The sequence below is a fragment of the Spinacia oleracea genome, chromosome 4 (genome assembly GCF_020520425.1).
Source record: "Spinacia oleracea cultivar Varoflay chromosome 4, BTI_SOV_V1, whole genome shotgun sequence".
Lineage (NCBI taxonomy): Eukaryota > Viridiplantae > Streptophyta > Magnoliopsida > Caryophyllales > Amaranthaceae > Spinacia > Spinacia oleracea.
The window spans coordinates 113,960,812-113,986,715 of record NC_079490.1 but is presented as its reverse complement, the minus strand read 5'-3'; the positions used below and the strand labels follow the sequence as shown (position 1 = coordinate 113,986,715).

Below are 25,904 nucleotides of genomic sequence, written 5' to 3'. Positions count from 1 at the left end.
GTTAAATCTATTACTTTTATATTTACAAATTTTTCATCTAATGGGAGTTTAACTTTTGCAGTGATTTTTGACATCATTGAATCATGCCGAGAAGTAAAACTGTTAATGTGAAGGAGATTTTACAAGAAGATGATGACATTCAATATCCAGATTCAGAAAATATTGAATATGATGACGATGATGACGATGTTGTTTATGAAGATGATGAGGATGTTAATACTGATGAGGACCAGGACGAGAACTGGGAACAGGATGAGAACGGGGACGAGGACGAGGACGAGGATGTTAATGCTGGCTTGGTTAAACCGACAGGCAAAGGGAAGAAAAAGCCGGGAGTCATGGTTAAGAGTGAGTTGGTTGAAATAAAAACCAAAGGGAAGAAGGCAAGGATTAAGGCTGAGGTTGATGCTAATGTTCCTGTTGATGCTGAAAATGATGTCCAGATGTGAGTTTTACAATTTGTTTTATTTCTCAATTTGAACTTTTCTGTGTTAAAGTTGTTTTATAAAGTTAAGGACTCTGAAGTTAAAGTTGAGATTTTTGTAGTTAAAGTTAAGAATTTTGTAGTTAAAGTTAAAGTTAAGAATCCTAAAGTTAAAGTTTATGATTTTGAAATTAAAGTTAAGGATTCTAAATTAAAAGTTTAGGATTCTAAAGTTAAAGTTAAGATTTCTAAATTTAAAGTTTAAGGATTCTGAACTTAAAGTTGAGGATTTTGAAGTTAAAGTTAAGGATTTTGAAGTTAAAGTTGAGGATTTTGATGTTAAAGTCAAATCTTACAAACAAGATTTCTAAATATAAAGTTAAGGATTTTGACTTTTTTCTCCTAACTTTACCTGCTAAAAGTCAACTTTTTCCTTTTAAATATTACAGCTGTACTTATGTAGGTTAAAGTTATGGTATTTGTTGTAAATATTAAGAAATTCTTCCATCATCAGAAACATAACTTTTACTGTTAATTACCAAACTTTAACTGCTAAAAGTCTAACTTTTACCTGTTTAACTTTTTTTCAGCTTGGATGGGGGTTGCAGTACTTCAAACTTGACTACCCAGTGTAGACCAACTGCTTTGTTAGCTGTCATAGAAACATTCAATTCAAATCAAATTAAGTCTGTTTCAGAAATTGGATTCGGTTGGTTGTTAACTTTACCTACGCAAACTTCAAAGTTAGATACAACATTATTTCCCTGGTTGATTGATCATTTTGATCCTGTTAGTTGGTTGTTTAAAATTGAAGCTGGAAAGGAATTCATATTTAGTCCATGTGATGTGCATGATGTGTTTCTTCTCCCATTACATTCTGACAATCCTATTGTAGATAGCAGCACTAGGACTAAGGATGTAGGTTTGAAAAATCAGTGGAGAGACTACTTTAAAGTTAAAAAAAATGCAACCATTCCATTGCGTCTGTTGGAGATTAAGATGGGTGAATTAGTGGAAGGTGGAGAAATGTTCAAGCGAATATTTGTGATGTTTGCATTCTCTGTTTTCTTAGCTCCTATAGCTAATAGGACTGCTGATTTGGGTTTAGTTAAAGTTCTTGAGGATGTAGATGAAATAAAGAATCTTGATTGGTGTGGATATGTCCACGAGAGACTTTGTCGGGCTATTAGGAAGCATAAAACTTCAGGCTGCCAGGGTAACGTTGGTGGTTGTTTATGGGTTTTACAAGTTGTCTATTTTCATCGCCTTCAATTTAGAGGCATTGCAGAGAGTTGTAGTCTTCCGTTGATGAAGCATTGGTCTGGTACTAAAATTCATGAAAGGCTTGTTTTGGAAAAGGATTCAGCTTGCTTTGGCAGTGGTTTATTAAATACAGTGACCTACCCTGTTTGTCAAAAGTTGGGTTTTGAAGAAGGTTTTGCCAAGATTTGTGGTAGGCATGATGCTGTGAACGATGATGAGAACCATATACGGTTCGTCATTCCTGATGGGCAATTGTCAAATTCAGCAATTCAATCAATTTCAACTGATGTAAGTTTCTTCTCAACATTTTTATAGTTATTTCTCTTTTATTAAAATTTTTATTCTAGTTTTGATATTTGATTCTAAAATTAAAGGTAAAGATTCTAAAGTTAAAGTTATGGATTATGTATTTAAAGTTAAGGACTTTGATGTTAAAGTTGAGGATTTTGAAGTTAAAGTTAGGGATTCTAAAGTTAAAGTTAAGGATTATGTATTTAAAGTTAAGGACTTTAATGTTAAAGTTGAGGATTTTGAAGTTAATGTTAAGGATCCTAAAGTTAAAGTTTAGAATTCTAAAATTATTTCAAGGATTCTGAACTTAAAGTTTAGGATATTAAAGTTAAAGTTAAGGATTCTGAACTTGAAAGTTTAGGATTTTAAAGTTAAAGTTAAGGATTCGAAATTTAAAGTTATGGTTTCTGAAGTTAAAGTTTAGGTTTCAGTAGTCTAACTTTTAAGTTCAAAAGTCTAACTTTTAATTCAAAAAGTCTAACTTTTCCCGAATCTTGAAGGAAATGCATGCGGAGTTTTTGAGAATGAAGAGGAACTTGGAAATTGTTTCAAATTTTCATTTGAAACAACTTGAAGCTGTAGCAGCACTGAGGCGACGTTCATCTCCATCGCTGCCGGATGATGATTTGGATCCAAGGTATTATGCCATGATGCAAGAATTGGCTGAGATGGTAGTTTCAGTTCAGTCTATGCCAGGAGGTTTGGAGAACATATATTGTGATGGAAAACCTAATGCTATACCTCAAGATGATAGTCCAAATAAAAAGATCCAAGGAGTTCTTGATGAAATTAATGTCAATGAAACTGCTAACAAGACTGCTGTACAGTGTGAAGAACCTCGTATTGTTGATGCTACCACTGATCCAGCTCAGCAGACCAATCAAGGTGCAACTTTACTCTATTTCAGTTTACTATATGTTCAAACTTAGAAATATCTAAAAAAACTTTAACCTTTTCACATTAAATGATAAGGAATCATTTATTCTACTACAGGCGCAACTTTGGAGGTTGATGTACAGCCAAGCTTATCTGAGCAGCTGGTTGTACCTCTTCCAATTGTTGAACCTCTTCCAAGTGTTGAACCTCTTGCAAGTGCTGAAACTGCTCCAAAAGAATTAAAAGTTTACGAGCCTACTGTCGGTTATCATTCCATTATACACTCTTCTTTAGCTGATGGCAAGGCTAAAATTGGAATTCCATGTGGAAAGGTTAACACTGAACCATTCCTTGTCGGACATTTCATGCGTTTCTACAAGAGGAACATGAAACGTTTGCCCGAGTTGTATCAAGAAGTTGCTGATTATTGCCTTCTGGATGATCCTGTCGTAGTGAAGGCAGAGTAAGTCTTTTAATTGTCCTAACTTTAAGTACAAAAGGTTTAACTTTAACTTAATAAATCTTAACTTTTTTTTTTTTAGGGAAACTTTGGTCTGGTTTGATACCGTACATATGATTCAAAGAGAGGATATGTTGTCACTTGCTGAAGATCAAGAGATCTATTTGTCTATTATTGAGTGTTGGGCATTAATGATAAATGCAAATGAAATGCAACATGCCTCACCGCCTTCAAAATTCTGTTTTGGTGTCCGCCAAAGTGTGAGTTTCTTAAATTGTGTAGTAGTTTAGTAAAAGTTAACATATTTTTAGGAAATGTTTGTGTGATAGATTAAAAAGTGATACCGCAAGTGCACGGTGTCTGTTGTTAGCAGATACTTAGCAAATACGGGTCGATCCCACAGGGAGACAAGTTCTATTAGTTTTTGCCCAATTATACGAACTATTTCAATAACGAAAGTTGAGTTTGAGTATTAACTACTAAAGCTAAAACAATAATAAAAATGCGTAATTTATCAATGAATTAAAGGTCTAGGGCGTCTGTTCGGTTCACCATGCTTATACCAATCCAATAACACAATTCAATTCGACAACGAATAAACTAGGTCGAGTAATTAAAGTACATGCTAATCCTACGGTCGGGTCTTAACACTTTCAATTCAACATATGCAGTACGATCGCTAACATAATCAGAATTGCCAATTGTACAAAGCCTCTAAAAACACGATCTTTCGATTCTAATTCCTATTAGCTAGATAATTAATCCATGAAATTGGCCGATAACATGAATCAACGATTAAGAACAAATCAATTGGAATTACTCAAGCAATAATCTATAGATTAGCAAACTTTATTGCATAACAATCATGGTATAAACATGGCTTCCCTAACTTAGCCCTAGAATATAACTACTCGCTCATAATTGAATTAACAAGCATGAAATACATAATGAAAACGAGATTCATAATCAAAGGACGAATTAATCTAAGAAACGAAAATAATAAGAAAGAATAAAAGCAAAAGAAATTATTGAATTACCTCTAGATTGATTAATTGAATGGAATGAACTAGGGCTCAATAATGTGTAGAGAGAGAAATAAAACTGAACGTTTAAAAGAATTCTAGGAAAATAATAACATGAGAGAAATAAATTAGTTCCCTTGAGTATTTATATGCTCCTATTTTCTAAAATAAAATAAATAAATAAATGTGAAAATAAAAAATAAAAGTCGTCGATGATTGGTCGATGGAGCGATGATGTGGCAGCCAAACCCGAGCACGAGCCGCGCACACGGGAAGATAGATGGCGAGGCATGGGCAGCGAGGGATCTCGCGCACCATCCCTCGCTGGCATCATGATGAGCGACTAGCAAGAAGGTAGAGCAGCGAGGGAGCTAGCGAGCCATCCCTCGCTGCCCTGCGCGTGTGTGTAGCAAGCTAAGCGACGAAGCTATAGGCAGCGAGGGAGCTAGCGAGCCATCCCTCGCTGGCCTAGTGAAGTGCAGCAAGACAAGACGACGAGCAACGAGGCAGCGAGGGAGCTAGCGAGCCATCCCTCGCTGGCCTAGTGAGATGCATAGCAGGCCAAGGCGACGAGCAACGAGGCAGCGAGGGAGCTAGCGAGCCATCCCTCGCTGGCCTAGTGAGATGCATAGCAGGCCAAGGCGACGAGCAACGAGGCAGCGAGGGAGCTAGCGAGCCATCCCTCGCTGGCCTAGTGAGATGCATAGCAGGCCAAGGCGACGAGCAACGAGGCAGCGAGGGAGCTAGCGAGCCATCCCTCGCTGGCCTAGTGAAGCAAGCAACTATGAAGCGATGAGGCACGACGATAGATGTAGCGAGCCTACGATAAATGTCTTGCGAGCCAACGAGGGATCTTGCGAACCAACGAGGGATCTTGCGAGCTATGCACAAGCGATACATCAAGTTAATCATCCCCGGAAAACTCAATTCTCCGATCAAACACTTCGTCTCCGACTCAAACCATCCGGTGATCATTCGTTCCACCTCCAAACACTCCGAAAGCACCCAAATGATTGTAAAATCACCTGAAATATCAAAGAAAACACAAACGGAGCGTAATAGAGTACAATAACGACGACTTATGCAATTATGACTCTAAATGCAACTAAAATGAGACGAATGCCTAGAAATGCAACCTAAATGAGCCTAGAATACCCTATATAAATATGATTCATCAAATTCCCCCAAGCTAAACTGTTGCTTGTCCCCAAGCAACACTAGACCGAAAACAGAGAAATGAGACGCACATGACTTTCATTGAACCTGAACAAACCTACTCAACTCTCGGGCAAACAATCAAACAAAGTTATTAAGACAGAAATTTAGCTCGGATACAAATAGAACCACAAAGCATCATGATCCACAATTGAAACAACCAAGCTTAGCCACAAACCGTTCTCAATCAAGCTAGTCTTCGCCGCATACTTTGTAGAATATGAATATATGATGCAACGCGGGGTAAGATGACAATAGCAAGAAACAATTTTCGCTTATTCACAAAACAAACATGCCGATCAAGAGGTCTTTATAGTAAGCTTGTAACGGGGCTAGGTGGAAAGGAAGGGTAGGATATAATTTGGGAAAAAGTGAGAGTAAGGTCCAACTTGGGGAGCAAATGTGAACTATATGCGTCGGCGTGATAATGCCGAAAATCCAACTCCGTCGAACCATGAAACCCGAACAATCAACCAAGTTATATATGACCAAGGGGAAAAACATAATATAATGTCAATGATCTTTGTTGAATCCCCTTTCCCTGCCTTCAAACTATATACAAAAACGAAAAACGTATTTTTGATTTTTTCTTTGATTTTTTTTTTTTCTTTTTTTTTTTTTTTTTTTTTTTTTTTTCCTTTTTTTTTTTTTTCTTCTTTTTTTTTTTTTTTTTTTTTTTTTTTTTTTTGAAAATGAAATCGAAAGTACATAGATAAATCTAATTCTAACTGTTACAAGCTTGGGTGCCAACAATAATATACACCATTTCCGAACCACAAATACAAACATAGCCTCGAACCACGAACTATTGGCTTAGTGTGCCAATCAATCAACATCGACGAAACCATTACGAACACCGAAGCTCCCCCAAGCTAGACTCGGGATAAGTAACCAACGGGGCTAATAGGGCTCAATTTTGTGGAGTTAAAAGAATAAACGGACAAGGCTACAACATGGGTATGAAAGGCAGGAACTGATGTTTCTAAATTCGTCTGAAGGCTTCCTAAGAGAATGGCCTCTGTCATACGCGGCATGCGTGAGTTGCAACTAAACTACTAGTGAATCTCAAGCCAAAATCATACGATAACAAGTCACATCAATCACACAAACACATAGTAAGGTGACCTACAAGATAATTGGCTAGCTATTCTTGATACGAGACCAACATCTTACCGCATACCATTCAATTGGTTCACACAATACCAAGCAGTTATCAATGTATAGCACAACCGACTGAATTTCAGAATCATAGCTAAGTTCAAGAGAAGCTCCAAAGAATCAAAAAGAGTCTGAACATGGTTTGAAAGTTAAATTCACTATGCAGGGTATAAGGAAATATGAATGTAATGCAAGTAAAGAAAGACAACTAAACTAATCAATAATACTAGGAAAGCAGTACATTTTTTTCGTTGCACGTAAACTCCCACCCCTAATGGATGGTACAAAGCGTACAACACCTATGAAAGCGATAAAAAGTACACTAAGAAAGCAATAAAGGATAGGATATCCCTCCCCCAAGCTAGAATGATGCAGTGACCCCACTGCAACAATACATAGTAATGCAAGGGAAAGAGAAAAGGAACGACTCACTCAGCAAGCGTCGGGGCAGGAGCTGGAAGCCGTCCAAGAATGGTGAAAACATCCTGTCGCAAAGAGGCAACCTGGTCGTCAAGAGCAGAGAGACGCTCAAAGACAGCAGTATGGAAAGTTTCGCAAAGCGAAACAAAGGCTCCCAGCTGGTGCTCAAGTGATGCAGAGCCAGTAATAGGAGTAGGTGACGTCGGACCCTCGAGGGTAGCAACAATGGGAGACGCAGGAGGACTCACTGAGGGTCCGGGGGGTGGACGCGCGGAGTCTGCCGTCCGGCTCCCCGATCGTCGAAAGTCAGGTGAGAATGTCAAACATCCCAAGGTAGTGAGATCCGCTCGAGAACACGGGAGATAGGCATAAGGGGAGTCGGCCAGGCGGTGTCCCCCTCGTTTCACGTTCCAAATATAACGATCTCCTGTCTCTTTGAGCCAACCAAAACGACCCAATGCCTTAATATCAAGCAAATAGTTTTTCGATGAAACCGGCTTCTTGCCCTCAGTTGACAACCCAAAATGCTTGGCAATACTAGTGATAAAACCGCCACAATGGATATCTCCAACATCTCTGTTGCGAGCAGTATGAAAAGCTGAGACCAAGAAAGAACCATAATCAATCGTAGGAAAGTCCGGGGTCCTTTCAATAGTGAAAGCCAATAAGTGTCTGAGGTCAGATGAGGTGACTTGATTCATCTCCTTTTTAGGGTAGAAGACACTCTTAATCACCCGATGGAGTAATCTGAGGGAAGGATTGATGATCGAGCCACACTTGCTATGGCCGGGAATCCAATCCTTTTTTCCAGTTATTCGAAACCAAAAGTGGGAGAGATCACAAGGTGTACCATCCTCGCCTATCTTGTCATCCAAGAAGGTGTTGAACCCGTATGAATCAATTAAGCATCCTTTCTCCCATCCAAATATATCATTTACCTCATCGACAGTCAATTCGCGAGCTACACCACCAAGTTTAAAATACATCTTTGAGGGCTCTCCTTTAAACTCAAAGGAAGCTAGGAATTCATAAGTCCAATCTGCAAAAGTAAGCTCAGTAATACCAAGAAATTTCTCCCAAGACGAACCAGAAAGAAGTTCGTCAATACTAGAATGAAGTCCCAATTTGGTAGCCGCATCTATGGAGTAGAAAAGTGTAGAACGGACCGGTCTTTTGTGCAAGGCGGCTAGCAAAGATTGTTGGCGAAGCTCAGGATTTAGATGTGGTGGTGGTGGTGGTATTATGGGTGTGGGGGCTTGTAAGGGTGGTGGTAATATGGGTGGGGTGACTTTTGGTGGTGGGGGTTTTGGGGTGGGTGGCTTTTTGAATGTTGTAGGTTTGGGTGCAGTTGGTTTAGTGGCATTACGCTTAGGATTTGAGCGTCTTGGTGGTGTCATGGTGTATGAAATCTGTGATAAGTGTCACCACAATCAACAATGCCAACAATCCAAGTAAATCAAAACTCCGGTACTCCAAGCAACAATCAAATCAATGAAAACCAGAATTCACAATGAAGCAATTTGTCCCTCAATCAATTTCAATTGACAATCAAGTAATTCATGTAATTCAATTTAACCATAAGCATAGAAATTCTTGAATAATGTCAAAGAGTAAAATAGAGGGAGTAATTCAAATCTTACTACCAATTTGGTGATGAATAGAGCATGAAATTGATGTAAATCTCCTCCTTTGACCCTTATGAAGTGCACAATTCAACCAATTTGAACTCCAATTATGAGAAACAAAAACCCCCAAATTGATTAAGTCTAGGGTTTATGGTGTTAAGGTGGGGAAAAGGTGAAGGATTTTGAGGGTGGGTGGCTGGTTTGGGGCGGCGCCGGCAACGGGGGTGGTCGCCGGCGGTGTTGTGGTTGTGGCAGTTGGTAGGTGATGGTGAGTGATGGGACGTTGGGTGGTGGTGGTGGATAGTATTGGTGAGTGAGAGAGAGGCGTGATGCGTGGGTAAAAGATTTTTTGGGTGGGTTGATTGTGGCCTGAAGGGCGTCGAGTGAGGTGAGGCATGAGGGCTGGCAGCGCGAGCTCTCTCGCTGGCGTCGAGCCAGCGCTCGCTGGAAGTTACGAGCAAAGAGGAGTGGCGCGGGCTGTGGAATGGCGAGGCATGCGCGCGCGAGACCTCTCGCTGGTGGTCGAGCATCGCTCGCTGGAGCTGCGCGAGATCGATCGCTGATGACGAGGGATCCCTCGCTGGGCGCTGCGAGACTTGTTGCGCGTGCTCTCTCGCTGCATCGAGCCAGCGCTCGCTGGGCGCGAGCATGGGTGGGCTGGCTGGTGCACGACGAAGAGCAGCGCGGGCATTGGCAAGGGGCAGTGAAGGCTGGCAGGACGCGAGACATCGCTCGCTGGTGACGAGTGCTCGCTCGCTGGCGAGAGATGCACGCAATGGGACAAGTCCAGCGCTCACGCTGGATTGCCAGCGGGCAAGGCAGTGGCTCTCAATCGGAGTGGTTATAGGCCAGCGCGCACGCTGGGTAGGCGCTGGGTTTCGCGAGCTTGCGGCTTGTCGATGCATCAAAATTTCCGAAATTAACTCGATCTTGCACCTACACATCTTTTAAAAGGAAACAAGCACCACTAAAATAAAAAAATTAGAATCGTTAGTAAAAATTAAAACACGCAAAAATAAATTAAAAATTACGATGACTGAAAACTAATCTAAAAATAAAATAAAAATAAAAATACGAAAATAAATAAATAAATAGATGAATTCAAGTGAACTTCAAAAATAAAATATTTTTGTTTTTGTTCTTTTGTTGTTTATATACTTTTTATTTTTATTTTATTTTTTCAATAAAATAACCAAATAAATAAAATAAATTTCATTTAAAAAAAAAAAAGTTAGAAATCGGGTTGCCTCCCGATAAGCGCTCGTTTTAAGTCATTAGCTTGACTCCAAACCTCAATAGTCAAGCGTCGGTGGGTGGATCGGAGAGATAGATTGTCTCCAATTTTCCAATAAACGCTCCTTCAGTGTATAGCTTCAAACGTTGACCGTTCACTTTGAACTTGGTGCCATTTTCACTAGCAACCTCGATAGCTCCATGTTCCTTGACTTCGGTGATAGTAAAAGGTCCGGACCATCTAGACTTAAGCTTTCCTGGAAAAAGCCGTAGTCGTGAATTATAAAGCAAGACCTTATCACCGATGTTGAACTCCCGTTTTTGAATCATCTTATCATGAAACTTCTTCGTTTGCTCCTTATAGAGCTTATGATTCTCGTAAGCTTCAAACCGTAGTTCATCTAGCTCATTCAATTGAAGAAGTCTCGCTTCACCGGCCGCTTCTAAATCCATATTGATCTCCTTGACGGCCCAAGTAGAGAGATATTCCATTTCAACTGGTAAATGACAAGCTTTGCCATACACCAACCTATACGGAGTTGTCCCCAACGGAGTCTTGTAGGCCGTGCGCAACGCCCACAATGTGTCATCCAGCTTCAACGACCAATCTTTTCGAGACTTGTTGACCACTTTTTCGAGAATTCTCTTGATCTGTCGATTAGAAACTTCGACTTGGCCACTCGTTTGAGGATGATAAGCCATGCCAACCTTTTGAGTAACTCCGTGCTTCTTCAGAAGAGCCTTAAAAGTCCTTTGATGAAAATGGGAACCCCCATCACTAATCACGACCCTTGGGACTCCAAAGCGCGGAAAGATGATTTTCTTGAAAAGCTTCTTTACGACGTTAGAGTCGTTGGTTGGCGATGCAATAGCTTCCACCCACTTTGTAACGTAATCAACGGCAACCAAGATGTACCGATTCCCACATGAGGAAGGGAACGGTCCCATAAAATCAATGCCCCATACATCAAATGGCTCAACTTCAAGAATTCCGGTCTGTGGTAGCTCTTGCCTTTTCGAAACGTTGCCCGTCCGTTGACATTCATCACATGCATTGCAAAAGAAACGAGCATCCTTGAATATAGAAGGCCAATAGAAACCACTTTGAAGAGTTCGATGGGCGGTCGGAATAGCACCAAGATGGCCACTAGAAGGTAAACTGTGGCAATGCTTAAGAACCCCGTGGGTATCCCAATCCGCTACACACCTACGAAACATACCATCGGCACACTTCCGATACAAATGTGGATCATCCCAAAAATACCGCTTAGCATCATGGTAGAATCTCTTACGTTGTTGATATGTCAATTCCGGAGGATGGGAGCCACCAACACAATAGTTCGCAAAGTCCGCATACCATGGGGATTGAGTAGACACAGAGAATAGATGATCGTCAGGAAAAGAATCATTGATAGGCCCGTCTGCGCTAGATTGAAATTTCAACCGAGAGAGATGATCTGCAACAACATTCTCAGCACCCTTCTTATCCCGAATCTCCAAATCAAACTCCTGGAGAAGAAGAATCCATCGAATAAGTCTCGATTTGGCCTCTTTCTTGGCCAACAAATACTTCAAAGCGGCATGATCAGTGTGTATAATGACTTTGGAACCAACAAGATACGTCCGGAATTTGTTAAGTGCATAGACAACCGCAAGGAGCTCTTTCTCAGTAGTAGCATAATTCATCTGAGCTCCATCCAAGGTTTTGCTTGCATAATAGATGGCATGCAACACCTTGTTCTTTCTTTGGCCAAGCACTGCTCCAACAGCATAATCACTCGCATCACACATAATTTCGAACGGCAAATCCCAATCCGGAGGCTGAATGATCGGAGCAGTTATCAATGCTTTCTTTATCCTGTCAAAAGACTCCAAACAAGCATCAGTGAACTCAAATGTGGCATCCTTGAGCAGTAATTGAGTGAGGGGTTTCGCAATTTTAGAAAAATCTTTTATGAAACGGCGATAGAAACCCGCATGACCGAGAAAACTCCTCACTCCCTTGACATTCACGGGAGGGGGAAGTTTCTCGATCACCTCAATTTTTGCTCGGTCAACTTGGATGCCACGCTCAGAAATAAGATGACCAAGTACCACTCCTTCATTGACCATAAAGTGGCACTTTTCCCAGTTCAATACCAAATTCACGTCAGAACAACGTTTAAGCACTTTAGAAAGATTATGCAAACATACATCAAAGTCAGAACCATAAACACTAAAATCATCCATAAATACCTCCATGATATCCTCGATGAAGTCAGAAAAGATGGCCATCATACACCTTTGAAATGTAGCAGGGGCGTTGCACAAACCAAACGGCATTCTGCGGTATGCAAAAGTTCCATATGGACAGGTGAACGTCGTCTTCTCCTGGTCGTCTGGGTGAATGGGAATCTGAAAGAAACCTGAATATCCATCCAAATAACAGAAAAAGTTGTGTTTTGCTAATCTTTCTAGCATCTGGTCAATAAAGGGGAGGGGAAAGTGATCCTTCAAGGTGGCCGTATTCAACATTCTATAATCTATACACATACGCCAACCTGTGACAACACGAGTGGGGATAAGCTCATCCTTATCATTCTTAACGACCGTTGTCCCCCCCTTCTTAGGAACGACTTGCACCGGGCTCACCCATTTAGAATCTGAAATGGGATAGATGATGCCCGCATCAAGTAGTTTCACTACCTCTTTTCTCACCACATCTTGCATATTAAGATTCAAACGACGTTGTGGCTGTATGCGAGGGCGGTGATCTGCTTCCAAGTTAATTCTATGCATACAAAAGTCAGGACTAATGCCCTTGAGATCGTCAATGCTATACCCGATTGCCTTTTTGTGCATACGTAGCACGGTCAGAAGCTTGGAAAGCTGGCTATCGTCGAGTGCAGCATTAACGATCACAGGAAAATCCTCATTATCATCAAGAAATGCATATTTAAGGTGAGATGGTAATGGTTTTAGTTCTACCTTCGTTACCTGTGGCTCGGAAATAGAGCAAACAGTTGCCAATACCTCAAAACCATCGACCTTCTCAGCTTCACTTCCATCTAAATCCGAGATCAAGGAATCAATCTCACAATCTCCTTCTCCTTTTCGGGCCTCCAAGGTGAGAGTCGCCAGCAATAGATGATACATTCTAGGAATGTTGTCTAGAGAAATTTCTTCTGCAATATCAATCCTGCAACAAGTATTCTCAAGCATAGGAGACTTCACAGCATTGGTTAGATTAAAAGTAACAGTATCATCACCAACACTCAAAGTAAGAGACCCAGACTTGACATCAATGACAGCACCTGCAGTACATAAAAATGGCCTACCCAAAATTATGGGAATTTGACTATCCTCCTCCATATCTAGCACTACAAAATCAACAGGAATGTAGAATTTCCCCACCCGGACAGGAACATCCTCCAAAATACCCAAGGGATACTTTATAGAACGATCTGCCATTTGCAACGTGATTTGTGTGCATTTTAGTTTTCCCATATTCAACCTATTACAGACAGAAAGGGGCATGACAGACACACTTGCACCTAAATCACACAATTCTTTATCAATGAACAATGCACCTACATGACAGGGGATGGAAAAACTACCCGGATCCTTAAGTTTGGGTGGAGACTTATTTTGCAATATCGCACTACACTCTTCAGTTAGAGCGACTCTCTCCACACCACCATAATCCCTTTTCTTAGTGATCATCTCTTTCAAAAATTTTGCATAAACAGGAACTTGAGATATTAAATCAGTAAAAGGGACCGTTACCTCAAGATTCTTGACCATTGCCAAGAACTTACCAAGCTGTTGATCGACCTTAGTTTTCTGCATCCGGTGAGGGAAAGGTAACTTAGGCACGATAGGGAGAGAATCAGAAATCTTCTCTTTCCCCTTATTTGCACCAACATCATCAGCATTATCAACTTCCATGACTCGAGGCTCTGCATCAGTTGCTTTCCCTGGTCCATCTGTGTTCCCCTTAGCAAGAGTTGCATCATCAGTGGGCATCGGGGGTCCATTATATTTAGTGCCACTTCTAAGAGTGATAGCATTGGCACTTTCTCTGTTCTGGGGCGGAGTAGGTTGCCCTGGTAGTGTACCCGGTTGCCTTTGAGATAGAGTGTCAGCAAGTTGGGCAACTTGATTCTCCAACATTCTATTCTGATTCTTCAACTCTTTGATGCTCTCATCATGGTTCTTTTGAGCTATCTCTGCGGTCTTCTGCATATTTGCAATGAGCTTATACAGATCACCCATGTTAGGCTCTGGAGTAGCACTGCTCTGAGGGGGTTGTTGATATCCTTGATGCTGGGGCCTATTAAACCCCGGGGGAGCATTATGTGAGGCTCCTTGTTGAAATGGAGGCCTAGCAACATGTGGTTGAGGTGGATGGAACTGTGGTTGCGACCATTGTTGCTGGGGTTGAGGATTCTGAACATTGTTGCCCCGATATGAGAAATTTGGATGATTCCTCCAACCCGGATTAAATGAATTGGAGTATGGGTCATTGGGTTGTCTCTGTTGAAAAGCATTCACTTGCTCCAATTGCGTAGTATCCTGTAAACTATAAGAGCACTCATGACCAAAGTGACCTTGGATGCCACATACTTCGCAGTAAGAAGTTGTCACTGGAGCTACACTAGACATAGCATTGATACTCATTGGGGGTGTACTAGACTGAGGAGCCTTCAAAGAATCGATCTTCAGGTTAAAGGCTGCCACTTGTGAGGACAATAGAGCATAAGCATCGACATCCAATTTTCCCTTCTTAGATGTGGATCTGGTGGTGCTGTAATGGTTGGCAGCTAAGTTGGCAAGAAAATCATAACCTGCATCCACTTCTTTGTCAAGAAAAACACCCCCAGCAGCAGAATCAACCGTGTTCTTTGTTTCATCTTGCAAACCATGGTAGAAAATCTGAACCAATAACCATTTTTCAATATTGTGATGCGGACACGACCGCTGCAAAGCCTTGAATCTATCCCAGGCTTCTCGAAGTGATTCACCAGGTTCTTGAGTGAATGTAGTTAGCTTATGCCTTATTTCAGCAGTCTTGGTGGGTGGAAAGAATTCTTCTAGAAAGGCCTGTGAAATAGCACTCCACTCTGTCTCCTTGACATCATTCAACCATGTCTGAGCCTTATCACGAAGGCTAAAACCAAACAACATGACTTTCAATTGGTCTTGAGTGACCCCTTGATGCTTGATAGTACCACACAGTTGGTTGAACCTCTGCAAATGGTTGGTGGGTTCCTCAGATGGATGGCCACCAAATTGACTTTGTGAGACCATGGAGATTAGAGCGGGCTTGATCTCAAAGTTGACTGCATCAATAGTTGGCATTGTGAGCCCAGTCGGAACACTATTCGAGGAAGGAACCCCATATGATTTCAGGGATTTAGACATCGTGTGACTCGGTGGAGTCTGTGAGTCTTGGGACCCTGACTGCTTCTTCTTTTTCTGTTGCTTTTTTAGTTGACGAAGGGTCTTTCCAAGATCGGGATCGGGAGGAACCAAGGTACCCGTTCTGGCAGACCTGGGCATAAACAACAACGAAAGAAAACGCAGTGAGATTTGCCTCAATTGGAACTGAGAGTTCCAATGAGACAATGGAAACAGTTCAAATAATCAAACTAAAACTAATAGAATATAGCCGTCTCCCCGGCAACGGCGCCAAAAACTTGATAGATTAAAAAGTGATACCGCAAGTGCACGGTGTCTGTTGTTAGCAGATACTTAGCAAATACGGGTCGATCCCACAGGGAGACAAGTTCTATTAGTTTTTGCCCAATTATACGAACTATTTCAATAACGAAAGTTGAGTTTGAGTATTAACTACTAAAGCTAAAACAATAATAAAAATGCGTAATTTATCAATGAATTAAAGGTCTAGGGCGTCTGTTCGGTTCACCATGCTTATACCAATCCAATAACACAATTCAATTCGACAACGAATAAACTAGGTCGAGTAATTAAAGTACATGCTAATCCTACGGTCGGGTCTTAACACTTTCAATTCAACATATGCAGTACGATCGCTAACATAATCAGAATTGCCAATTGTACAAAGCCTCTAAAAACACGATCTTTCGATTCTAATTCCTATTAGCTAGATAATTAATCCATGAAATTGGCCGATAACATGAATCAACGATTAAGAACAAATCAATTGGAATTACTCAAGCAATAATCTATAGATTAGCAAACTTTATTGCATAACAATCATGGTATAAACATGGCTTCCCTAACTTAGCCCTAGAATATAACTACTCGCTCATAATTGAATTAACAAGCATGAAATACATAATGAAAACGAGATTCATAATCAAAGGACGAATTAATCTAAGAAACGAAAATAATAAGAAAGAATAAAAGCAAAAGAAATTATTGAATTACCTCTAGATTGATTAATTGAATGGAATGAACTAGGGCTCAATAATGTGTAGAGAGAGAAATAAAACTGAACGTTTAAAAGAATTCTAGGAAAATAATAACATGAGAGAAATAAATTAGTTCCCTTGAGTATTTATATGCTCCTATTTTCTAAAATAAAATAAATAAATAAATGTGAAAATAAAAAATAAAAGTCGTCGATGATTGGTCGATGGAGCGATGATGTGGCAGCCAAACCCGAGCACGAGCCGCGCACACGGGAAGATAGATGGCGAGGCATGGGCAGCGAGGGATCTCGCGCACCATCCCTCGCTGGCATCATGATGAGCGACTAGCAAGAAGGTAGAGCAGCGAGGGAGCTAGCGAGCCATCCCTCGCTGCCCTGCGCGTGTGTGTAGCAAGCTAAGCGATGAAGCTATAGGCAGCGAGGGAGCTAGCGAACCATCCCTCGCTGGCCTAGTGAAGTGCAGCAAGACAAGACGACGAGCAACGAGGCAGCGAGGGAGCTAGCGAGCCATCCCTCGCTGGCCTAGTGAGATGCATAGCAGGCCAAGGCGACGAGCAACGAGGCAGCGAGGGAGCTAGCGAGCCATCCCTCGCTGGCCTAGTGAGATGCATAGCAGGCCAAGGCGACGAGCAACGAGGCAGCGAGGGAGCTAGCGAGCCATCCCTCGCTGGCCTAGTGAGATGCATAGCAGGCCAAGGCGACGAGCAACGAGGCAGCGAGGGAGCTAGCGAGCCATCCCTCGCTGGCCTAGTGAAGCAAGCAACTATGAAGCGATGAGGCACGACGATAGATGTAGCGAGCCTACGATAAATGTCTTGCGAGCCAACGAGGGATCTTGCGAACCAACGAGGGATCTTGCGAGCTATGCACAAGCGATACATCGAGTTAATCATCCCCGGAAAACTCAATTCTCCGATCAAACACTTCGTCTCCGACTCAAACCATCCGGTGATCATTCGTTCCACCTCCAAACACTCCGAAAGCACCCAAATGATTGTAAAATCACCTGAAATATCAAAGAAAACACAAACGGAGCGTAATAGAGTACAATAACGACGACTTATGCAATTATGACTCTAAATGCAACTAAAATGAGACGAATGCCTAGAAATGCAACCTAAATGAGCCTAGAATACCCTATATAAATATGATTCATCATTGTGTTGTACTAATTTGTTTGTTTTCCCTTGTAGGAAATTTTGGAACTTCTTTGGCAAGATTCAACTAACGAGGCTGCTATGGATCAGCTTCTAATTTGTTGGAAAGAGTGGATTGATATTTACAACAATGGCTTTGACATCACCTGTGTTGATCTGGTCAGTTATTACTTGGCATCACCTCAAAATTAAATTAAGGATTCTAAATTTAAAGTCAAGTTTTATGAAGTTAAAGTTTAGGATCTAATGTTAAAGTTAAGGTTTCTGAAGTTAGAGTTTACCATAATTGAGTTAAAGTTGAGAATTTTAGAGTTAAAGTTGAGGGTTCTAAAATTCTCAACTTTAACTGAATTATCCTTAACTTTAACTTCAGAAACCTTAACTTTAAGTTTAGAATCCTAAAATTCAACTTGTAACATTAAATTTTTCTGAAGTTAAAGTTAAGGATTCTAAATTTAAAGTTAAGGTTTTTGAAGTTAAAGTTTATGATAATTGAGTTAAAGTAGAGGATTTTAGAGTTAAAGTTGAGGATTTTAGAGTTAAAGTTGAGGGTTCTAAAGTTAAAGTTTAGCATTCTGTTGTTAAAGTTTAGACCTGAAATTAAAGTTTTGGAGTCTGAAGTTGTAATTAAGGTATCTGAACTTAAAGTTTAAGATTTTAAAGTTAAAGTTTAGGCATTTGAACTTAAAGTTAAGGTATCCAAAGTTAAAGTTTAGGATTCTGAAGTTAAAGTTTACTTTCACTAGTTTAAGTTTTGTTTTTGTGTATCTATTAACATCACAATATGTTTTGTTTTTGTAGGTTTTTGTTCCTTTTTTTCGAGAACGCCACTTTTTCCTATTTGTGTTGAATTTGAAAACCAAAACGATGCAACACGTGGACAATCTTGTGTATGATGAAGCTCAAATCATTGATTTGGAAAGTTTTTCAACAACTCTGGTAATTACCTCTAGTCAATTTAAGAATGTTGAATTACCGGTTCAACTTTCTTTTTTCTGTTACAAACCAATAAATGTGTTTAATATTGTTTTCAGTGTGATCTCCTGGGTACTTTCCTTGATGATAGAGGCAATAATCATGAAGGTGATATTGGAACGTACCCCATGGAGGAGATTGAGTTTCATTGGAAGACTGCAAAAGGTTCTGACCTTGATTGTGGAATTTATACAATGATTAGTATGTTGACATTTGAAGGAATCAAATGTAGCTGTCCTGATTTGAAAGAGGTTAGAATTTTTTCGAATCATAACTTTTAAGTCAAAATTCCTAACTTTTACAGCAATTTGCTTAACTTTTATTAGCCTTATTTATTTTGGAATTTAAAATGATGTTGATAATGTTATTCTTTTTTTTTTTCAAATAATACAGCCCCGTAAAAGGATTGTTCTGCGTGCCGAAATATGTGCCACACTTGTGTTATCTGACATGAATGACAAACGGGCAGAAGTTCTCAATAAACTTGCTGATTTCAATTCCAAACGAGTAGATGTCTATCCACATGTGGTAACCAGGAGGAAGCAAAAATTGGCAAATGATAGGAAGTTGAAGAAAGAAGCTGCCAAAAAGGAGAAGGAAGTTGAAAAGAAAGCAGAGGAGAATGCCAATGAGAACAAGAAACCAGAGGGTAAAATTGCACAGGAGAATGCCAATGAGAACGAGAAACCAGAGGGTAATATGGCAGAGATGAATAACAATGTGGCAGATGTGAATGATAATGCGGCAGAGGGCAACGAACAACCGTTGAAGACTTTTACTTCAAGAAAACGTCTTAAAAGGAATGTAGCAGATGCATCTGTCCCCGAAAATGTAGGACCACCAGAGAAGAAGCAAGCTCCTACCAAACGGACGGCAAAGAAACCTGCAGCATGAAATTTTAATATTAGTTTTAAAGTTCATCAAAACTCTAAGTACAATAATCTTAACTTTTACATTTTCACAAAAATATTTCTCTAGAGTATAATGCCATTTTTGTGTATATATGGCATATAATTTTGGTTTTTGGTGATGTTCAGTAGAACATGGAAACATGTATTTTTAAAGTTGTTGATTCTATGGTTAAAGTTAAGATTATTATTTTTAAAGTTAGCCCTGTTATTGTTATAGTTAAGATCAACTTTAAGAATAATATTGGTTTTTGGTAATGTTCAGTTTCTGTAAAAGTTTAGGATAATTTAGTTAAAGTTGAGGGTTCTTAAGTTAAAGTTTAGGATTCTGTTGTTAAAGTTTAAGCATCTGAAGTTGAAGTTTTGGAGTCTGAAGTTATAATTAAGGTTTCTGAACTTAAAGACTTAGATTTTAAAGTTAAAGTTTAGGCATTTGAAGTTAAAGTTAAGGAATCCAAAGTTAAATTTAGGATTCTGAGTTAAAGTTGAGGATAATTGAGTTAAAGTTGAGGATTATAGAGTTAAAGTTAGGGTTTTAGAGTTAAAGTTGAAGGTTCTAAAATTAAAGTTTAGGATTCTGCTGTTAAAGTTTAGGATAATTAAGTTAAAGTTGAGGATTATAGAGTTAAAGTTAGGGTTTTAGAGTTAAAGTTGAGGGATCTAAAGTTAAAGTTTAGGCTTAAAGTTTAGGATAATTGAGTTAAAGTTGAGGGTTCTAAAGTTAAAGTTTAGGATTCTGAAACATGTATTTAAAGTTGTTGATTCTATGCTTAAAGTTAAGATTATCACCATTAAAGTTAGCCCTGTTATTGAAATAGTTAAGAAAATTTAATATTAGTTTATCTAACTTTTATTACAAAAAGGGTAACCTTTAAGTACAAAACTCTCAACTTTAAGTATAATATTGGTTTTTGGTATATAACTTCAATTCTTCATTGTACGTTAAGTATCCATGCACTTTGAAACTTTATTTTCAACTTAAATCCGAAAAAAAAATTCACAATTTATCTTAGACACTTGGACACGTATCCAAGTCAGTCCAAGTAACATGGGTTTTGGCGATGTTTAGAAAAAGTTACGTAACATATTAGAAGTTGTTAATTTAATGCTAAAAGTTAAGCAAATATACCTCAACTTTTACTATATCTAGCCTGACTTTTAATATATAAATCCAACTTTTACATTTTTGAACAAAAGACAGATTAAAAGATATATACACTTCAGAGAAATATTATACTTCACTAAATTTTAATGTATATATTCAAACTTTCAATGTAAAGAAACTTTTACTAAGTTCTCAAGTCTAGTAAACTTTAACTTCAGAATGTTAAACTTTAACTTCATAAACCTTAACTTTAACTTTAAGAAAAAATTAAATTCTATTTTTGATTTAAAACATTAAAAGAATCAAAATAATCTCAAATTTGGAGTTATTGTTCCAAAGTCTGCTGTTGGAGGCGCTGCAGTTTTTCCCTTCTTCTTTTTGACAAATGGTCCTCGTGGTCTTTTGTTCCTTCCTTTTGTTGTGCAACGTTCAGGATCCAATACCATAGGAGGTTCAGTTGCTGTGTTTGTTGCAGGTTCAGAACTTGTTGCTTGTTGTACACTTGTATCACTTGTTGTTGTTGCATGAGTACCTACAAACATTTAACATACTGTATCATAACTTTTACTTATAAAACCCAAACTTTAACATATAAAACCCTAACTTTTACTTATAAAATTGTAACTTTTACATATTTTCCTTTTTAAGAAAATGTGAGTTCCAATCTGTTTTTATTTCACACATTATAGTTTTTTTGGTTTAAAGTTGTAGTTCTGTAGGTTAAAGTTATGAAATTTATTCTAAAGTTAAGACAGACTTTCATCATCTCTAACTTAACTTTAACAAGGAATATCTTAACTTTAACCAAAAAACAATTAACTTTTACCTGCTGGTGCTGAGTTTGTTTCAGGTGCTGCTGTTGCACTTGTTTCAGGTGCTGCTGTTGCACTTGTTTTTGTGGTTGAAGCGTCGTCAGTGTTTGAAAGATTTAATGACGCTAGAAGTTCATCAACCAGAGACACACTAGCGGCATAACCATCCTCCATAAGGGTTCTTGTCTCCTCATTTGATTGGCTTTTCAAGATAAGGTTGTAGTATTTCCTAGCCATGGTTTGGCGCCAAGGTGTGTACTGCACCTCTTCTGGTTTTTCATTTTCTAATTTGTTCCAAACTGATGACTTGGCAGATTTTGTCCACCTCTTTTTGATGTACTTTTCTGGAATCCGGTTAACCGAATGAAGGTGCAATATCCTAATGCAGTGGTAGCATAACCATCCTGAAGCTTCAAAGTTTTTACACGTACATGATACTGTTTGGCTCTCGTGGATGTATGTTACTCTCTGTGCAGACCAAGGTTCTTCATCAATGGACACAGCATAGAACTCAGTATTTTCTGCATTAGTAGTACCATGTTTTAAAGTTAGGAAAATCAATATAAAAGTTAGCCCTGGTGTACTTAAAGTTATGAAACTTAATTTTTCAGGTTACTTAACTTTAAAAATAAAAAACCTAGCTTTAACTTCAGAATTCTAAACTTTAACTTCAGATGCCTAAACTTTTTCAAAATATTAACTTTTAAAACAAAAAACCTAAACTTTTTACTTAAAGTTATGAAAATATGTATAAAAGTTAGCCCTGGTGAATTAAAAGTTAATAAACTTTATATTTCAGTTTATCAACTTTTATTAAAAAAAGGCATAACTTTTACAGTAAAAAGACTAACTTTAAATTCTGATATTTACCTTGTTTCCAAATTAATTTTGCTGTTGTTGCAATTGAATATCCAAATTCCTCCTCAAAGTCTCTGAATAGTGACAACGTGTAAACTTCTGATGCATGTTTCAACAATCCAGATAGTGGTAAAGCCGAGGATGGAACCGATTTACTACAAGAGAATTCAGCTTGCTTTTCTGTACTTCTCCAATGTTGTATTGTACCTTTGAACAATCTATAGAAATCAGTTAAACTGGTTGTTCTGTTTGCTCTAAATCCGATGGCATGATTAGTGCTTTCACTTCGTTGTGAAGACAAAATCCCAGCTGAAAAGAAGTCTTTGCTTAGCGCAGGGCACCATTTTTCTCTCAAATTGTATACATTTGTAAACCACTCTTCCCCTATCAACTCATATTATTGCAGCATTGATCTCCAATTGGTTTCAAATTCAACTACTGTGACACACTTATACAAGCAATAGTTGAATGTCTTCTTAAAAGTTGGATCTCGTTTCAATGCCCCAAATCTGGTAATAGCATTCTGATGCAAATGCCATACACATAATCTGTGTCTTGAATCTGGAAAGACCTGCATATACAACTCAATGTTAAAAGTTGAGATTTTTGAAGTTAAAGTTAAGAAAATTGAAATTAAAGTTAAGAATTATAAAGTTAAAGTTAAAGTTAAGGATAAGTATTCTAAATTTAAACTTTAGGATTCTAAAATTAAAGTGAAGATTTCTAAATTTAAGGTTAAGGATTCTGAACTTAAAGTTAAAGATTTGGAAGTTAAAGTTAAGGACTATGAACTTAAAGTTGAGGAATATGAAGTTAAAGTTAAGGGCTCTGAAAAGGATAAATCTTGGATTTTTACCTGATGGATGGCATTGTTCATTGCTGCATCTTGATCTGTAAAGATTGATATTGGACTTTTTCCCCCCATTGACTTTTTGAAAGTTTGTAGAAGCCACACAAACGACTCAATCTTTTCATCTCCTATGAATGCACAACCAAACATGCAATTGTTCCAGTGGTTGTTTATTCCAACTATTGGAGCACAAATTAGGTTATACCTGTTTGTTCTATACGTCGTGTCAAAAACCACTATATCTCCAAAAATTCCATAGTCTTCCATCATCATAGAGTCCCTCCAAAACAAACTCCTCAATTTACCTTTTTCATCCAATCTAAATCTAAAAAAGAAGTTTGGGTCACCTTCAAGCTCTAAATACATTATGTCAGTTACTGCTTGTGCATCACCTCCTTCTATTTGCTTCATTTTTAACCTCGTGCAGTAATTTAGATGGTCTTTCTTCGAGTGTCCCAAATTTTCTTCACCTCCAGCTTCAATTGCCATGTAGTTAAAGGAAGCCGTGGATGACAGACCTGTCAGTTCAGCATAAAAGAATGTAAATAAAATAATAGTTTCGGCAAAATGTTTAACTTTTACTTCTTCAGACCTGACTTTTAGTACAAAAAGGCTAACTTTAACTTTTAAAACTTTAATTGTCAATAACTTAACTTTAACACCTTATAGTTAATTTTCTTTGTTAAAGTTGTTGTTATTTAGGTTAAAGTTAAGGAAATCGTTGTCAAAGTCAAAAACAGTCTTCATTCTACTCTTACCTAACTTTTACTTTAAAAAGCTTAACTTTAACTTCTAAAACTTTAATTGTCATTAACTTAACTTTAACACCTTATAGTTAATTTTTGTGTTAAAGTTGTGGTTATGTAGGTTAAAGTTAAGGAAATTGTTGTCAAAGTTAAAGACAGTTCTCATTCTATTCTAACTTAACTTTTACTTTAAAAAGCTTAACTTTAACTGAGATGAGTGTGACTTTTATATTTCCAACTTTTTTCATCTTAGAAGGTGATTGCAGTAACAAAAGGATGAGTATCAAAACAATAACTTTTACACAGAACATAAAAGTTTAACTATCAAAATGTAACTATTACCAGATTTTTGCATAGTTTCAATTGCCTCCCTCTTCTCTTCCGTTATTTGCCTTTCAGATCTATGCAAGTAGTGCCATTGACTTCTAGTTAAATCATGGTTGTGCATTATCACATGATTAACAACCTCATATCTGCCTTCAGAATTCATTTTCACTCTCAAGCAAGCCCTACATTGAGTTCTCGTGATCGAAACTTGCCTTGGTTTTCTCTCTTTTTTGGGCACCACAGGAACAACTGTTTGCACTTTTTTCTTTTTGTTCTTTCCATTGTTTGTTACTCCTGCTGCTGAACAAACATATGTCTTTTCAAGCACGATTCTTGTCCCAACTTTGAATCTCGTGTTTCCTTTCCTTATGGAAAACCCAACCTCACTAGCATGTTTTTCGTAGAAACTTAGAAGTTCCTCCACTGTTTCAGCAGTGTATCCCATCAGTGTTCCAACAATATCTTGATCCGGTTCTGTTATTGCAATTACCAAAAATCAGCAATTTTTTTTATTATTAAACCTTAACTTTTACGCATAATACTATAACTTTTATTAAAACAAGGCCAACATTTACTAAAACAAGTTTTACTTCTATGCATAGAACTTTAACTTTTAAACAAGGCTAACTTTTATGCATCAAACTATAACTTTTATGCATAAAACCATGTAAATTCTTTATTAAAATCTAAGCAAATATTTTAAACTTTACATTTCAATACTTAACTTTTACTCTAAAAACCTCAACTTTAACTTTGATATCTGTAACTTTTTCAAACACCTATTTTTCAGCCAAATCAACACATTTACATAACTTTTACAGGAATATCTCTAACTTTTTCATTCATAACTATAACTTTAACTTTGAACGTATAAACTATAACTTTTATGCATAACTATAACTTTACATTTTACTTACTTAACTTTTACTCTGAATACCTAAACTTTAACTTTGATATCTGTAAGTTTTTCAAACACCAATACTTCAGCCAAACCAACACATTTACGGATTTACCTAACTTTAACAGGAATATCCCTAACTTTTACATTTATAACCATAACTTTAACTTCAAACATATAATTAACTATTCATACCTTCAGAATCAGAAACAATATGTTGTTCTTCAGCTTCCATTGCCTCCTCTTCTTCACGTTCCTGTGCCAAAGCATTATTTTCGATGCAATTGTTGAGAACGTCCTCCATTGTTGCATCTTGAATATCTGGTTCAACAGGAACTTGAATTCTTTGAGTGGATTGAATCACACTCCTAATTAGGTTTTCCATTTTTTTTTTCTTCTTCCTTTTGTTGAGTGGATTGCGTTCTTCTTCCTTCTCTTCAGTTTAGATTTCAATGTCCTTCTTCCTTCTTCCTTCTTCCTTCTCGTTTTCGATCGTTTTTGTTGTTTCTCTCTCCTATTTCGATCGATTTCGATTGAGTTCTTCTTCCTTCCTTCTTCCTTCTTCCTTCTTCCTTCTTCCTTCTTCCTTCCTTCCTTCTCGATTTCGATTTTTCTGCGATTTTTTTTGTGAGCGTTTTCTCTCTCCTCTTTCTTTCTTTGCGTGATTATTTCTTTCTTTCTTTTTTCTGCGCGTTTTGTTTACTCCGTTCACACGTGTGACAACTTGGTGCACATTAATATTAATGTGCACCTGTTGCACACAAGACCTTTTGTTTTTTCTAAATGAAATGATTCCAAGTCCGTATTAATTAAATTAGGTAACAAACCTGGTATAAGAGCTAACTGGTCTCAACAGTTTCACCTAGAGCTGTCAAAACAGGTCA

General features: G+C 38.2%; 2 protein-coding genes and 1 non-coding gene across 3 annotated transcripts; 2 read left to right on the top strand and 1 right to left on the bottom strand.

Moving 5' to 3' along the window:
• The first annotated feature begins 332 nt into the window (after positions 1 to 332).
• Positions 333 to 19,622, top strand: LOC130459747 (uncharacterized). Its single transcript, XM_056827276.1, has 6 exons — positions 333 to 445; positions 1,015 to 1,975; positions 17,578 to 17,700; positions 18,343 to 18,480; positions 18,576 to 18,767; positions 18,910 to 19,622. The coding sequence occupies exons 1-6, from the start codon at positions 339 to 341 to the stop codon at positions 19,408 to 19,410; spliced, it is 2,022 nt and encodes a 673-aa protein (XP_056683254.1). The 5' UTR covers positions 333 to 338; the 3' UTR covers positions 19,411 to 19,622.
• Positions 14,924 to 15,029, top strand: LOC130460429 (small nucleolar RNA R71). Its single transcript, XR_008920299.1, has one exon. It is a non-coding gene; the product is annotated as a small nucleolar RNA R71 (small nucleolar RNA).
• A 1,209-nt stretch (positions 19,623 to 20,831) lies between the features above and the next one.
• LOC110792240 (protein FAR1-RELATED SEQUENCE 5-like) lies at positions 20,832 to 25,405 on the bottom strand. The gene is made up of 7 exons (XM_056842118.1): positions 25,216 to 25,405; positions 24,138 to 24,596; positions 23,056 to 23,567; positions 22,604 to 22,770; positions 22,212 to 22,417; positions 21,356 to 21,862; positions 20,832 to 21,061 (listed from the first exon to the last, which is right to left on the bottom strand). The coding sequence occupies exons 1-7, from the start codon at positions 25,403 to 25,405 to the stop codon at positions 20,832 to 20,834; spliced, it is 2,271 nt and encodes a 756-aa protein (XP_056698096.1).
• Positions 25,406 to 25,904: the final 499 nt, after the last annotated feature.

What these genes read in the sequence shown, in the direction of transcription:
- LOC130459747 (XM_056827276.1), top strand. Translation starts at nt 339, where the DNA reads ATGGTTAAGAGTGAGTTGGTTGAAATAAAAACCAAAGGGAAGAAGGCA. An exon ending in ACATCACCTGTGTTGATCTG is followed by an intron (nt 17,701 to 18,342) that starts GTCAGTTATTAC and finishes TTGTTTTTGTAG; the next exon opens with GTTTTTGTTCCTTTTTTTCG. An exon ending in AAAGTTTTTCAACAACTCTG is followed by an intron (nt 18,481 to 18,575) that starts GTAATTACCTCT and finishes TATTGTTTTCAG; the next exon opens with TGTGATCTCCTGGGTACTTT.
- LOC110792240 (XM_056842118.1), bottom strand. Translation starts at nt 25,405, where the DNA reads ATGGAAAACCTAATTAGGAGTGTGATTCAATCCACTCAAAGAATTCAA. An exon ending in TATTGTTTCTGATTCTGAAG is followed by an intron (nt 24,597 to 25,215) that starts GTATGAATAGTT and finishes TTGCAATAACAG; the next exon opens with AACCGGATCAAGATATTGTT. An exon ending in ACCAATTGGAGATCAATGCT is followed by an intron (nt 22,418 to 22,603) that starts GCAATAATATGA and finishes TGATTTCTATAG; the next exon opens with ATTGTTCAAAGGTACAATAC.